Source organism: Oxyura jamaicensis, chromosome 3 (genome assembly GCF_011077185.1).
Source record: "Oxyura jamaicensis isolate SHBP4307 breed ruddy duck chromosome 3, BPBGC_Ojam_1.0, whole genome shotgun sequence".
In the NCBI taxonomy this organism is placed as follows: Eukaryota; Metazoa; Chordata; class Aves; order Anseriformes; family Anatidae; genus Oxyura; species Oxyura jamaicensis.
The window spans coordinates 70,059,672-70,075,108 of NC_048895.1; the positions used below are offsets into that span (position 1 = coordinate 70,059,672).

General features: G+C 41.6%; 1 protein-coding gene across 8 annotated transcripts in view; it reads left to right on the forward strand.

Moving 5' to 3' along the window:
- FYN (FYN proto-oncogene, Src family tyrosine kinase) overlaps positions 1-15,437 on the forward strand; it is a 132,315-nt gene that overhangs the window by 96,532 nt on the left and 20,346 nt on the right. For 6 of the 8 annotated variants that reach the window (XM_035320245.1, XM_035320246.1, XM_035320241.1 and 3 more), the window contains 4 exons: positions 2,309-2,407; positions 3,666-3,769; positions 8,044-8,193; positions 11,264-11,428. In XM_035320245.1, the coding sequence (XP_035176136.1) occupies positions 2,309-2,407; positions 3,666-3,769; positions 8,044-8,193; positions 11,264-11,428 (518 nt within the window). Of the gene's footprint in view, positions 1-2,308; positions 2,408-3,665; positions 3,770-8,043; positions 8,194-11,263; positions 11,429-11,903; positions 12,060-15,437 lie in introns of all 8 variants that reach the window. The other 2 variants (XM_035320248.1, XM_035320249.1) reach the window with 2 other exon arrangements.

Below are 15,437 nucleotides of genomic sequence, written 5' to 3' on the forward strand. Positions count from 1 at the left end.
AAAGAAAGAAAGAAAGAAAGAAAGAAAGAAAGAAAGAAAGAAAGAAAGAAAGAAAGAAAGAAAGAAAGAAAGAAAGAAAGAAAGAAAGAAAGAAAGAAAGAAAGAAAGAAAGAAAGAAAGAAAGAAAGAAAAGACAATCATTCACTAACTCTTGTAGGATTATAGATGCTCACTTCCCATTGCAGCCAGCTCTGCTTATAAACACTGGACCTAACCACGCTCCTGGAGTACTGACAGCCAGGCTGGGAATCTCCAGGGAGCAGTTTTTCTGTGAGGATGTTTCATCTCTCCACATATATCAGAAATGACATGAAAGCAGACCATTTTTTAGAGTTTGCCACTGCTGCTCGGAACAAGGAAGTACAAAAGTGCACTAGATGAGTTTTTCGGGAATTTTTTGAGAGGGTCAGGTTTTTCTTAACTCTGAATGAATGAAATTTGATTTGCACTTTGGGTGAAAAATTCAGGTCAGCACCACCTGAAATGGCACACTGAGGGCATCCCTGCCGTTTGATGTCAGAAGTGGTCCATTTCTAGGGAGGTTCAGAGCAGACTTCAGAGCTCAGAAACACCCCACCATCCCCACGGCCGCTCCTGCATACCTTGGCTAGCTGCACTGACTAGCCTCCTCCTAACTTAGGTTCTTCAGGTGGGTGTCTGCTGTATTCCTCCTCCTTTCTGGCAGTGGTTTGAGAGATTCAGGCTTCTCTCTCAAAGCAGTTTTTTTTTTTTCCTGATGTTAAAATCTAGGGCACGTCTTTTTTCCCTCCCTAGGTGCGATGAGATACCTCCATCTAGTGGACTGTCTGCGCAGTAAGGAGAATAAATGGGAACTAGTGATTCTGCTACAATTCTGCTGGCTGTTCATGACAGCCGTAAAGAAGCTGGACTATTTATGAACCACAGTATGGCACAATCTCTCAGAAATCATCTGCAGCAGCATATGGGGCTAGTGTTAGCACTGCTGCTGGTAAAGTTAGGGACATAAACAGGGTCATTTGCCTGACATACTAATACACATGCAATGTGTATTAAAATAGTGACAGCTGCCAGCATCTAGAAAAGCTAGTTGTTCTTCAGTTGTTGAGCTGTAGGATTGGAAACATTTATTTGTTTTTTATTCATCACAGCTGTTTCCTAGTTGCTTTCTGTATTCTTTCAAGCTGTAATAGAAAGTGGAGCTGAAAACTTAAAATAAAAGAGCTCACCCTCACACAGCCTTTCCTGGCTGTTTGCAACAGTCCAGACAATGTACTTTCTTTAACTGATTGCTTATTGAAGAGGCAGAATTTTCTGGCCACGTTTGATAATAGTGTTTAATTTAGTGAACAAATCTTTTTCTTTCCTTTTCTTTTCTTTTTTTTTTTTTTTTCAAAGAGGGAAACCAAGAATTTTCTAAGCAGTCCAGAGGTAGAAAAAAAGAATGCTTGTTAGGAGCAGTAGGAGTTACAAATCAGGGAATTTGGTACTGAGAACTAAATACAAATTGCTAAATCCCAAATAATTGCATCCTAATAAATGTCTGTTAAAGCTGCGAGTTGTGCAGCAACACGCACTGTCTGAAGGACGACACCATGGCCCACTGTACACGTGTATGACAAAAATCAATGCTGAGCCTGTGGAGCACTGCCATAAGGTGGTCCTGCATGGACTCCTCCGTATGTAAATATTGTAGAAAAATGTGTTTCTTTTTTCATATTTAAATATTGTAGATTTTTTTTTTTAAGTATTTAAAAATGCAGCAAAGTCTTCTGCTATTTAAGATCTCTCCTCCAGGTGGCCAGAAGAGGTAACCTAGAGGACAAAGTGTGATCCTTAAGGGCAACCTAAAACTCTGTGTTGATAGGTGGCTTTTTATTGTCTTGGGGTTTCAGATGGATTATGCTCATGGAAGTTTGAATGTTGTGTTAAAATTAGCAGTGGATCTGAGTGTGTTCAATTTGCCATTCTCCTATAAGCTCTCTCAAGGGTCTGTATTAGAATAATTGCTATGGAGACAGTTTTCAATATTCCAGTCCAAATTCAGCCGTAACCAAACCTGATTTCACTGGGTTGTTACGCCTGTTTATGCCATTATGCTGCATTTGGAAGGCTACGTTCCTAATAATTACTGAAGTAATAACAGATGCAAAGAAATATGTAGATTATCGTGGCTGAGATGAAAACAGCTTTCTCAGAAGTACACCCATGACACAGAGAGGAGCTGCTGTGAATTCCTACCACACACGTTGCAGGTGCTGTTAGCAGTAAGAGCACTGTCTGTACAGCTGTGTCTCTCTCTCACTTTTCCTCACCTCTTTTTCTGCAGGGAAGGAGACTGGTGGGAGGCCCGGTCCTTGACAACAGGCGAAACTGGTTACATTCCCAGTAATTATGTGGCTCCAGTCGATTCCATCCAAGCAGAGGAGTATGTTTTCTTTTCACTGTGAAGACCCATTAGTGCTGTATTAGAAGAAGATTTGAGGAGTTTGTTTTGATTGATTGCAGTGATTTTTCAAATGGCTTACATTATTTTTATTTCAGTTCTTGACTGCACTGATAAATAATTAGGTAATTAGTAACAAAAGGAGCACAAGCTCAGTGCTTTTTCAATGTCAAAACATAGGAAGAAAACCTAAAGGAACACTGGTCTGCTTCCTTTATTCGAGTGTCAGCTAATTTCAAGCTTTAAGCAAAAGACGCCCTTGCGTTTCCTGAAACAATTTGCAAAAATGTTTGGAGTCAATTAGTGTGCAAACCGTCTCAGAAACAGGGCACATTGGATCAACGTATACCTACCCATGCCTACAAAGCATAGAACAGGACGCATAATGAGGACATATCTATGCAAAGAACAGAGTGGTGTGTGTATCCATGTTATTTCCAGTGTCAAAGTTACGTCGGAGTAGCTTATGTATCTGAGCAGGTAGAGCATGGCAGTGCCACAAAGCATGGCTTGTGAGGATCTGTACATTTTCTGAATCAGCTCTGCAAAAGGCCATGGACTCTACTGCTGAGCTACTGCAGTTTGTACCTGAGTTTACATTTTGCATTGTCATTTTTCTGATAACTCAGTTAGAAGGATACAGACATCATCTGGAATGGCTCTGTCTTGATTGCTTGTGAAATCAAAAAAATATATATTAATTGCTGCCGGAAAGAAAAAGGTACTGAAATTATAAAGGCCTTGTAGAACTGCAGTAAAGTGGTTGCATCTGGTCCTTCTACTGAGGTTTTGTAGCTGTGCTTGAGCAAAAAATGTTGAATACAAATCTGCCACTGTGTAAGTCAAATACATAGTTTATAGAAATATCTACAAAAACGCTGCTTTTCAGCAGCAGTGCATTTTTCTGCCTTCTTTCTTGCCTACTCCTTCCCCCTCCAAGTCTTGCTTACTGTTTGTCCAAATCTGGCCTTTGCTGTGAGACACCAAACAAGTGTTCTCAGTGTCTACTGATTATAGGTTTAATGCACAGGTTACAGTACAAAACACACAACATCTACTTCACAGATCTGTCACATCACTTCCATGCCACAACAAAAGAGACGTAGTATGACTATAGTGGTTGAATATACTTGGGTAACCATAGTTTCCACAAATTGTCTACCATGTCTGAGCTCTGTGACACTACCTAGTAATCCTATATAGATAGCATTTTTCTTACTATTTCTGATGTTTCCTTAAGGTGGTACTTTGGCAAACTTGGCCGAAAAGATGCCGAGAGGCAGCTGTTGTCGTTTGGAAACCCAAGAGGTACCTTCCTGATCCGGGAAAGTGAAACTACCAAAGGTATGCTGGCCAATGCTTTCCTGACTACAAATGAGAAGACGTGAGAAAAAATCACACTAAGTTTGTAAAATACTGTTTTCAGTGCTATGAAGGCAGAGAAAAGTGTCATGTTGCATGTATGTGTGCTAGGGAATTCGATGGAACACCCTGAGTTATGGAGTGAGTGCTTGTAGCAGAGAACAACCCAAGTGCAACCCGTGCCAAGCTCAGCCCATGGCATCTGCAGTTCAAGTCGTGCTCAAGCAGCGTGCTCTGCTCTGCTGCCACACTCTGAACATTGTAGTGTCTCTCTGAATGTGTTGAGGTTACCACCACTGCGGTGGAGCTGGGTGGAGACAGGCCTCTCAGAACAGCACTGTGGGGCTGCCAGAGGCAGAGCTGGAGGCTTACTGGGAATAGGTGCTGGGAATCAGCAGTGTAGCTTGGGGAAAACTATTGCTTCCCTCAGAACAAGCAGAAACTCTGAATCTTCGTGGGCACAAGATGTAAGATGATGTTTGTCGGGGAGGAAGGTGCTGATTTTGGGAAGGTTAGGGTTGGTTTGTTTTTTTGTCTTTCCTCTCTGAAATGCTGGATCCCTGGGGAAAAATAGTTTTAAATTCATAGACTAACAATGAGAAAACTTTAAAATATTTATAATGAATATATTCAGAAAGTATTCAACTGTATACATTCTGTTGAAATCAAGTGGAAGGATGTATTCTCCTCCTCCCCTGTAAAAATATTGGAGGCATTCCAGTTTTCCTGGTGGGTGCTATCATTGCTTCTACATTTAGTTCGTGAGGCCTGTCAACATCTTCTTCAAAGCTTCATATGTATGGAAAGATCTTTCTAACTCATACAGCTGTTGAGGAGAAAACATGCAACTAACTGAAAACAAACTTGGCCATTTCTCAACTAACCAGCAATCTGAAACAATAGCTTTGGGAAGCATAATTCACTAGAATTAAGTTCTGAAGTCTAATGATGGTTCATGTAATTAACGCACTGAGTTGTCAGTGCTTTGATCAGAGTACACTCTGTCAGCTCGTGTTAGCATGCGAAGTGGTTGGAGTCGTGGCTGGAATAAGGACTTAAAGAAGCACCACTTCTCCCTTCTCTCTGTCTGAGCTATCTTCAGGTGCTGCATTCTGCCTCCTGAATTTGTCAGTTTTAGAATTTTGCCTACTGCAGTCACCGGAATCCTCCTTCACTGTGCTGACCTTGGAGGACCATTAATGATGCAAAGTCAGCCTCAAAGTGCTGTTTTTTCAGACAGCTGATTTCCCCATCTTGCCACCCCACAGCTTCATCCTCCCTTATCTTTCAGTGAGGCACTCTCACCAGGACCAAGATATGCCCAAACTTGCTCTTTTTCTGCAAATAGACTCCACCTGTCCATTTTCTCCAGAAGTTATTGTGTATGTGAGAAGCAGGAAGGCTTCATTCCACTCTGTGCCAAGTTTAAGAACTGTAATACAAGCATGCTTGGATCCTAAAAGCAAACACATCATTGTTTCCCTAAACCCTGTTATCAGTTTAGTCTGTTCTGACCTTCTTTACACAGTGATAGGGGATATGTTTTGCTGGACTGTTTATGTAGCTAAGTAAGTCAGGTTTCTTACTAGAGCTTCTTGTAATTGGGGAAAATGGAGCAATCCATCCATCATCCATAAATCCATGGGGTTTATAGCAGCAAGCTGAATAGCAGCAAGCATTAAGGCTTAAGGCTTTCTGCATCTTCAGGCTGAGTTTGCATCACAGCCACTGGCAAAAACAGAACATGCATGTTTTTTGTCAAAAATGCCTGTGTCCCTTCTCATCTTTGTGGTGTGTAAATATGTTCTCAGAAGACAAAAAAGGGAGTTTCTTGTTCATGGGAAAGGAAAAAATCAGCTGGGAGGACTGCATGGTCCGTTCTCCACTAAGCCTTCTCAAAGTGCCTTGCCCCAGCTCGTCATCTTGGGCTTGAGGCAGGAATTGTTTGGTGACCTAGAATTGTTCCATCTGCTTTAAATAATAACAATAATAAAATTAATCAAGATCATGTTAAAAGTATCATCATGGATGACTTCAGCATGAATTTAACCTCCCTTGATCATGGTCGCCTTCTCTCCTTACTTTCAAAATAAATCAGTCAGAGCTGGCTTTTCATTTCTTTCAGTGCCTCACTACCCAGGTACTTCATCAGCTCTTGTCTGGATAATCCTTCACCTGGTTTCAATCTCCACCCTCCAATGCTGTCTGGTTTTAGGTTCGTTTTTTAAAAAATTCATTAGAATGATATATTGTAATGTCATATTTCTACCCAAATTTTTATTATGGGTCTCTTTTATATTTCAATCTATCAGCGGATAATAATGAGTAGTCTAAATAACCAACAGCCTAAATAAATGAATAATAAAATCCATCTTGGTTCTTGTTTTTGTCCAGGTTTGAACTAAAGCTCCAGTCCTGCAACTTGATCTGAGGTCATCGGGGGTCCACGAAGGGCCACCCACACAGATCTGATTGCAGACCTGGAGCCAGAGATTGTTTACATTTTCCTAAAGAATCTGCAATAGTGACCAGATAGGCAGGGAGTGTGACTAAAGAAAATACAGCTGCTGCTGTGTTTGTGGATCAAAACTCACAAATGCAGAGGTGGAAAACCCTGCCTGGAAAAATTTGAAAGTAGGCAGGCAGCGTACAACCAGCAGTGCTGGTACAAGGCATGCACAAAATTAGCTTTCAAATCCCCCAAAAGCTTTGAACTCCTGGCTTAGAGAGATGTCCTTACTTAGCGGGAGAATCTCCTCAGAAAAAATAACCTAAACAAGCAGTATTTTTCTACGCTTAGAAATAAAAACCCTGTCACTTCTCTGAGGGTGTCTGCCATTCACATAAAACAGAATCATGTGTGTAAGTGCTGGCTCTTTTCCTCCTATTTAGAGGATAAACAACAGGGAATTTGAGAAGTCCTTGGTGTCAGGGAGTCAGGGTGGAGAAGTTTTGTTCTCCCCTGCTGCTCCACTCAGTGGTGAGCCATTTACCAGTGTGACCTGTTGCACTATAACACAGTCAAATAAATTTTAGAGTTCCATAAAACATCCTCCTGGGGAGACATTCAAGAAGGACATTTTATATCAAGAATCTCAGCCACGTAACTGTGAGGTTTTTTAAACTATTTCATTCAGCTGGAGGATGTGAATCTGTCGTGTGTGTTGAAAAGTACTGTGATTTGGATCATCAGCAGTCAGTGCCGTCAGACTGTAGGAAACATTCTTTCAGACTATCCAAAACTGTCTGCTGGTGGTTTTCCTTCCCTGTTGTTAGCTGAAATGGTTACCAGTGCAAGCAGCCTGGACTCCAGGAGGACCTTCCTGACATCTCTGCAGCTGCCAGTTATCTTCGTATTTTTCTTCTAATGCCTGAATTACCTTTGGGTAAACACAACATCCGTCTGAGCCCTGAGTGAAGACATGACTCGACTGCCTTTGAGATGGCCATGTTTTTGCTCATAAAACTGCATTGCGCTGCAAAATATGGCTTCACCTTTGAATCTATAGAGAACCAACAGATTGGTGTCACTTCATCTAGAATAGGCTGTGCTTCAAATTAAGACACCTGAATGTGCAGGTCCCCATGTTGGTGGCCCAGCCTGTGGGAAAACTGCTGCCAAGCAGGATGTCTTGAGGCATCTCACATGGCCCCTAACCCCTGTGTTTGGGCATCTGAATCCCATCAGTAAGCTCTAAAGTTCCAGCATGGATCTGTGAAGTGAAATGCGCAATTCTTGCAGGTCTTGTGGTGCGTAGTGTTAGCAGAGTACAACCTTCCCAGGACTGTGACGTACAAAGTATGCTAATTCAGTTGCTCAGTCTTTGTAAAGTAGCTTGGGGTCCATCTAGGTGACAACACTACCTGTATATAAAGTCATTATTTCCAGTGCTCCCTGTGAAAATCTTGACATTTACCACCCACTGGCATTTACCTAAAGTAGAGTTATTGCAGTGTGACCTGGCACATAAAATGGGAAAAGTCAATTTAATAACCTGAAGCACTACATGTTAAAATGCGAGTTTTCATTTACATAGACATCCTGATTTCTTTCTAGAAAAGTATGAAAGGCACACGGTATGAACACTAAAATTTCTGTGATACCTCTTTTAATGTGCTAGATTCTCTTACTATTTTCAAGATACAATAGGTATTTTTGAAGCAATTTCTATTTCACTTTATAACAAATGACCAGCAAATGAAAATTGTGTCTAAACGCTACTTGCAATTTTTTCTTTCTCCTTTTCTTGGAACAGGTGCCTATTCCCTGTCTATTCGTGACTGGGATGATATGAAAGGAGATCATGTCAAACATTATAAGATTCGCAAACTTGACAATGGTGGATATTATATCACAACTCGGGCACAATTTGAAACTCTCCAGCAGCTGGTTCAGCACTATTCAGGTAACTTTTCAGATAATACGTAGCACTCTTAAGTACTTTAAAGCAAGTGTTTACTGCTGAGCTGACGGATGTGTAAGATGCCCTAAAGAGTCATTTGAGCTATGTCTCTTGCTTGTTGTAATGCATCTTCCATTATCCCTTTCCCATTACAGTTACAAATGGCTTTGAGTGCTGTTCACAGCATACAGTGGCTGAGCTTTTAAAAGCTAGCACTCTACCGAGGGAAAGGCTTTGCCTGCTCTCCCTTTTCTAAGCAAACAGAATTACTCAATTTGACTAGCACATCTGAATTCCCTCTGCATAAGCGAGTGCTAATACGTACCTTTTGCAGCACAGTATTCCTAATAAAGCAAATAGGGAATTGCATTGTGGAATTCAGTCACTTAAAGCAGTGACCAAAAGGTTCGCATATATTACCTGACTCATTTTTTCCCATTGAGTTTGTGTTCATTGTGCAGAGTATTAACATTTCAATTTTAATTGGTCTAATTTTAAAAATAAATACAGCAAGGCGGGTGTTTCTTTATGCACACTGTGTCCACCCACCAAGCTCTTTTTTTTTTTTTTTTCTAAATTCCTGTGATTAAAATGTAACATGAACTATTCAACCCAAAAGTGCATCCTGCTGTCATTGGGGATTGGTATACAATAGCTACAACTAAAAAAAAAAAACAGACCTCTGCATAAGACCACTGGTTTTTATGTAGAAGATTGCCATGCTTCTCAGCATGGGCATTTTCAAAGCTGAAGTTTGAATTTTAAATTACTCTTTTTATTTTTTCTTTACTTTAGCTTTTCATAATATTAACAAGTGACCCCAAATGCTCACTGCTCAAAAACTTTTCATAAATTTTACTGGGAAATCAACTTCTTTGTGGGGTGTTTTTTTCTGTATTCTTTGTATTCTGTCTGCTGTATTCTTATGCTATTCATACTAGACATCTGGCTGTCTTCTCCGCCCAGTTTCTCGTGGGTGTATGCTGCCTGGGAGAATTTCTAGCTGTTTCTGGTGACTCTGCATTAAACTAAGCTAAATAATATATAGAAACTCACATCTAAGCATGATAATTTTCAAACTCCCTATACCAACTGGTGTACGTCAACTTTTAGTTATCTGTGGTCAAAATATTTGGGTCGCATATTTCCCATGCACAGATGCAGAGACACATTTGTCTCTGGACAAATATGGAAAAAGTCATTTCCTTGCCACACAGAGACACGATCGGTGAGATCCAGGCAGGGTAGCTCAGGAGAGCATGATGGTGCAGACCCATCCCACAGAGAATTCACCTGCAATCTCTCATGCCCAGGTAACCTATGCCCAGCCCCAGCTGACTCAAAACATAAACACTGCCTCTAACTACCTGCTCAGCACTCAGGATTCAGAGAGATAGGTTTGTGACTGCCTAGACCTAATTTTAGAAAGAGCACAGTGATGCCCAAATGGCTCTGTTAAGATCAGCGTGGTTCCTGAAGAACCACTGCAGTGCCTCCAGCCTTCATCCCATCGCTATCCAGTTCTGGGTCAGGAGTTGGAAGTACCAAGTGTAGCTTTGCACAGACACAGCCCAGGTATCCCTGCACTCCCATCACATTGCCAAGTACCCCTGTTATCCAGACTTATCCCAGCCCCTTCCTACCTGGATAGGAAAATTACTTGCTTTCATAGATGAGATTTCCAGGCCAAAAATATTGAGACATCAGGCTGAAGTCCAGTAACAGCGCGCTTGGAGTTGGAGCACCATTTGCCATTCCCTAACAGCAAGTCTTTCAAGAATAAGTATTGTTCTGGTGCGTGCAGCCCAGGCTTACTGGAGCACCAGCATGCCAAGTTGTTTGTTGTTGTTTCAATTAAAGACAAGGAGGTCTTGAAAACCTCTGGTTCTCTCCATTTATCCAAGCTAATAAAGAAGCTTTCCAGATACTGTCCGTATTTAGAGTAGTCCCCACCCTGATGTTCCCATTGGAGTTATCTTGGGATAAGATGTGCCAACTGACCAGCTCATCCTCCCCTGTTTTGTGGACTTGGCTGTCTTGCTACAGGAAGCACAAGGTTCACATCAGGGTGTCTCTGGGGACTTACCCACCACCTCATAACAGCTGTGCTGAGGAGGTAGAGTGTGGTGTTGCAGGAACTTTGGTGCTTTTCCACCCTGTGATGCTGAAAGAAACGTTTCACCTTCCCAGAAAAAAATCTTGCTCAGGAGCTTAAGGATTGTATTTGAATCTGAAATACAGTAGCAGTTCCCCACCTTGTCCTGCTCTGCTGCACCTGTTTTAAGATACAAGCTGCTCTTCAAGCTTTATATCATAGTCTACTTCGTGCTGCATAGTACATTACACAACAATATGTACGTGTATTTATTTATTTATATATATATAAATCATTGGTTTTACTCTGGCCAAAATATTTTGTGACTTTTGTCACAGTTCAGTCTTCTGTGAAGCTTTGCAAGAGATAAGTGTAATGAATCTGCCCCAGATGATGCAGGACTGACTTAATATACTAATAAAGGTCTGTTTTATAAAGAATGCAATAAAAAGACTTCTTGAGGATACCCAGAAAAATAAATTTTCACAGAATAGGGTATAAAAAATACCCTTTCAGAGGTTACATTAAAAAAAAATGTAAAAACTCTGCCTAATTTTCATCACTGTAATTCTCAGAAAAACTGAATCTTCTCTATGTTTCTTTTACTTAGTTCAGGAACAAGTCAGCTTGTAAAGTACTGACGATTATTAAAAAGTTATACTTTACTATACTATACCAGTTACTTACGCAGTTATCTTAATGCAGCTTTGTGGGAGAAGGGAAATCCTGAGTCCACAAGAGAAACCATTGATGGTCACCTTCAATTGCAGGCTGTGGAAGCAGAAACTAAAATATTTCCTGTTCTGTCTCAGATGAATATGTTTCAGTGTTCAATTTCTAATCTTCCAGGATGCTTTGTGGTATGCAACTAACAGCTGTTGTGAGTAGCATTGTTTTTATGCTTACTGTTTTTGTTTCATGTCACACTTTTTTTTCTTTCCTCTTCTTTGCTGTTGGCTTCACTTCTGGCTCCATCAGAGAGAGCTGCAGGTCTTTGCTGCCGCTTAGTAGTCCCCTGTCATAAAGGAATGCCAAGGCTTACTGATCTGTCTGTCAAAACCAAAGATGTCTGGGAAATTCCACGAGAATCCCTACAGTTGATCAAGAGACTGGGAAATGGGCAGTTTGGGGAAGTATGGATGGGTATGGAGCAAAATAATTATTCTAAAATAGCTCTCTGTGTGGGGATTGCAAGATGGAAGGTGAAAATGGAGGACATCATGACCCCCAGGAAAAAAAGAACAAATCTCAAATTGTTAGGAGAAATACCTTTGGAATCACGTCTTTAACCCTGAAATTATTTAATTCAGTCTTCAACTTTTAGTGTAATTGATGGCAAAAGAAAACTGAAATTCCATGTTTCCTTGGAAGGCTTCAATTATGACAAATTACCACCATTTTAATAATAAATCACAGCTCATATAGCAATCTGTTAATTATACCAGTGAGCCTTTTTCTACAAGCTAATAAAAACGTCTTTACCTTCAGTATCCAAAAATCAGTGTTTGCAAATGAACTTTAATGCAGCACTGAAACACAAGTCACCTTCCATCTTTCTCAATGCATGCATAATTTTGGATTATAAGTGTGTTTTTTTTATTAATTTCCTCTCCTATAGAGAAAGCTGATGGTTTGTGTTTTAACTTAACTGTGATTGCTACGAATAATACCCCACAAACTGTTGGATTGGCTAAAGATGCATGGGAAGTTGCACGTGATTCATTATTTCTGGAACAGAAGCTTGGTCAGGGCTGTTTCGCTGAAGTGTGGCGTGGTAAGGCAGAGAATATATTTTGCTTTGGATGGATCTTTTAAGGCCCTCTTGGCTGAAATGAGCATTTCAAGTAGAGATCTTAAAGCTAAAAGCTCAGGATAATACAAAATGTTAGTCTATATCACCTCAAACAGACCTATGTACAGTAATCCTTGTGGAAACTTACTTTCATTTACACACACTGATAGGAGAGGGCTTTCAACTTCAGGGCTTTCAACTTCATTAATTGCATTGAGTTTATCTGAGCGACTACACAGTTGTCAGGTTTTAAAATAGAAATGATGCTAAACTTTTAAAGCAGAATGGCTGACCAGAAATTAACCTGGAAAACAGACATTTTTCTTTCCTCATTTGTTTTAGCATTGGTGGGGTCAGACCCTGAAGATGCTTCCATTCCCTCCCCCAGACTTAAAAAGTATCAGCAAGCTAATATTGTCAAGCTAGCGTTCCCATGCATCCACTTCATTAATTCTGTTTTGAAATTTGTATCTGCAGCAGAATCCTGTAACTCAATATAGAGACCAGGGACAATAGAGTCAAGACTTGCCCAGCCCAGCTGAACCCACACTTTGAAGTCCAGAAATACTGACATTTTCCAAATCCACTGACATTATTTTCTGCCCACTTGCCAGCTTTACTTACTACTCCCTTTCTATGGGCCTCATTCTTCTAACGACTACAGAACAATAGCAATTAAAAATATATATAAATCTTAGAATGGCCATAGCATTCAAACACAATGTAGTGGCCATTTAATAAGAGGTGGGCTCAATTTAGATGCCAAACTGCATTCCGTGTAGCCTCTTTAAAACGTCTGATTCAAATAAAGAATCACCATATGTTGTTCCTTTACTTCATAGGCATTTGGTGGAGTGGTTTGGTCGTCCTTTTTGTTGCAGCGACACAAAGAATGTAAAACCAAAATAACCAGTGGGTTCTCCTGGGCTCTTGCAGCTGTTTTCCGTTGCAAGACTACAGCAAGGAGCATGCAGCAAGTCTCTGAAATTTATAGAATGTGTCTGAGCTATTACCAGAAAAAAAAAAAAAGATAAACTATGTTTTCTATTAGCATCCCTATATAACTGCAGTTTCACCTTCTTGTTTTCCATCTTGAATGCACGTGAGAGTTTCAAGTTGATGTTAATAGTTAGTGGTCAGCTTTTTGTGCCATGGATCTTAAATTGTTACAATAAGCTAAAGTCGCAAATGCAATTAAAAAAAAAAAATCAGCTATGAGAAACTAAGTGCCAAGTGCCAGTACCAAATATCTGTCAGAAGTGGAGAAAATATTATTACAGTTGTGACATTATTTTTCCTAATGTACAGTAAAAATGTTAATAGCCCTGAAACGTTACCAAGTTGGAATAGATTAACATGGTAAGAAAGAATAAAAAAGCCATTAAGTAGTAACTAACTATCTACAGGAGGAGTTCAGAGGGAGGGCTCCACTAATGAAAATTAATTAATTGTCTGTGAGATATAAAGATACCAAAACACAACAGGAAAATTCAAAAACTTAAATTGGATGAGAGAATAAGTTAACCTTTTTGTCTGATTTCCTTTTTTTAACCGAAGGTAAAATCCTAGTTTATTAATGTCAGTGGCAAAAAACCTGGTGTCCGAGAGGCTCGGGTTCGGCCCCAGTTTGTGTAGCTGGTGGTGCTTCTGCGACTGACTGGGACCAAAGCGCTCTGCGGGTCCATGTCTCAGTGGCTCGATATGGGACACGCTCCCTTTCACCCATCCCATAAAGTTTTGGCCACTCTGCTTGAAATTAGAAGGGGAAGCTGCTTCCCAGCTTGCACGTTAGTGCCACTGACGTGAAGCCCTGCTTCAGCTGTGAGTTGGAGGACTGGGTGAAACCAAGAGCTCAGGAGCCTGCCTTAGGTGCTCTCAGGTGCTCAGGACATTACTGCAGCACCAGCAGTGGTCACAGCATCTGGCACTGAGCTGGCAGAAGAAAACCAAGGCGCAGCGAAAACCGAACTCATACTGCACACTTCTGGCCAACATGCATCTCAAGCCCTCCTCAAACAACCTGTAGCTGCATGAGCAGTCCTGGAAGCAACAGGCGGCATTCGCAGTGGTTCCCCACCACATCTCCCCCGCCCTGGATAAGGCGAGATGGCAGCTGGGAACCAACTGCTCACACAAAAAGCGACCCACTTCATTTATGTCCTGGCAGGCTGCAAAAGCTCACAGTGAAGTTATTTTGGCTTAACCAGTTCCTGTGCAGCAGCTGAGCCACGGTAACTGATTGTCAATGCGCTCCTCACAAATACATACTAAGCATTACGCTTTTTGTTGGCACCTTAATTTATAGAAGCTAGATTTGAGCCTCAGTCTTCAATGCACTTTGTAGGTCTTCTGCTCTTTTCATGCTCATGTGCAGCAGAGTAGGTTTTTCCCAATGCAATTTACCTCTGGAGTCACATAGTATTGCTCTCCCGCCTTGTTAAAGCACAGCTCCCTGTCAACTGATCACATGCTGTATGGGATCTTTGGGGTCCAGATTAAAAGAATGGCACAGCTGCACTCCCCAGTCCATGAGTGCTCTATAGGGAGACGATGGGGAGAGTGTGGACTGCTTGTAACTGCATAAATATATATATATATATATAGTTACTTTAAAAGTAACTTAAATAAATTACCATTGCTTCCATTGCTTTTGGCTCCTCTTTACTCTAGGACCATAGCAGTGAATTTATCAGTAAAGACAGTCAAGAATTTTTCTGAACACCCGTAGTTCTGTGTGTGTCTGACAACTCCACAACGCTGTATGAAAACACACAGCTGAGATGTTTTCGTCTGGACTTCTGCCAGCTCACAGAGCAAGCTGCTGGGGATCCTGCGCTTCCAGGGCTGGTGGCTTCAGCCCTCGCTGCAGGCTGCTGCTAGCTCAGGGCTCCCACTCAGCTCCACGGCAGCCCTGTCTCTGAGGCAGGGTTCTGGGCAAACTGGCCCGGGGACAACCAGAAGGCACTAGGGAAGTGATATTTCTGCCCCCTTTCATTTTCTTTGCTTTCCCTGTGCCCCAGAGAAACCTGTTAACGTAGGTAGCTGTTTATTTTTTCCTTACCAGTCCTCCCTGTCCTCCTTGCAAATTCCCAAGTGCCACCCCACCTCTTGTGGGAAGCCCTGAGCCAGCCTTCCCCAGCTCTCCCCAGGTCCTCGTGCAGGCTTTTGGGGTCCAGAGCCAAGTGCCTGCTTTTCCTTTCCCTGCACCCCTGGGCCTCTGTGCCCCTTTGGCTCTCCCCGTCCTGGGGCTGGTGCAGGCACAAGGATGCCCCAGCCCCTCAGGAGCAGCACTGGCACGTCCTCAGCCCCTCTGCCCCACTGTGAGGGTTGGTAGATCATGGTGGTGGACCATGCAAGTCC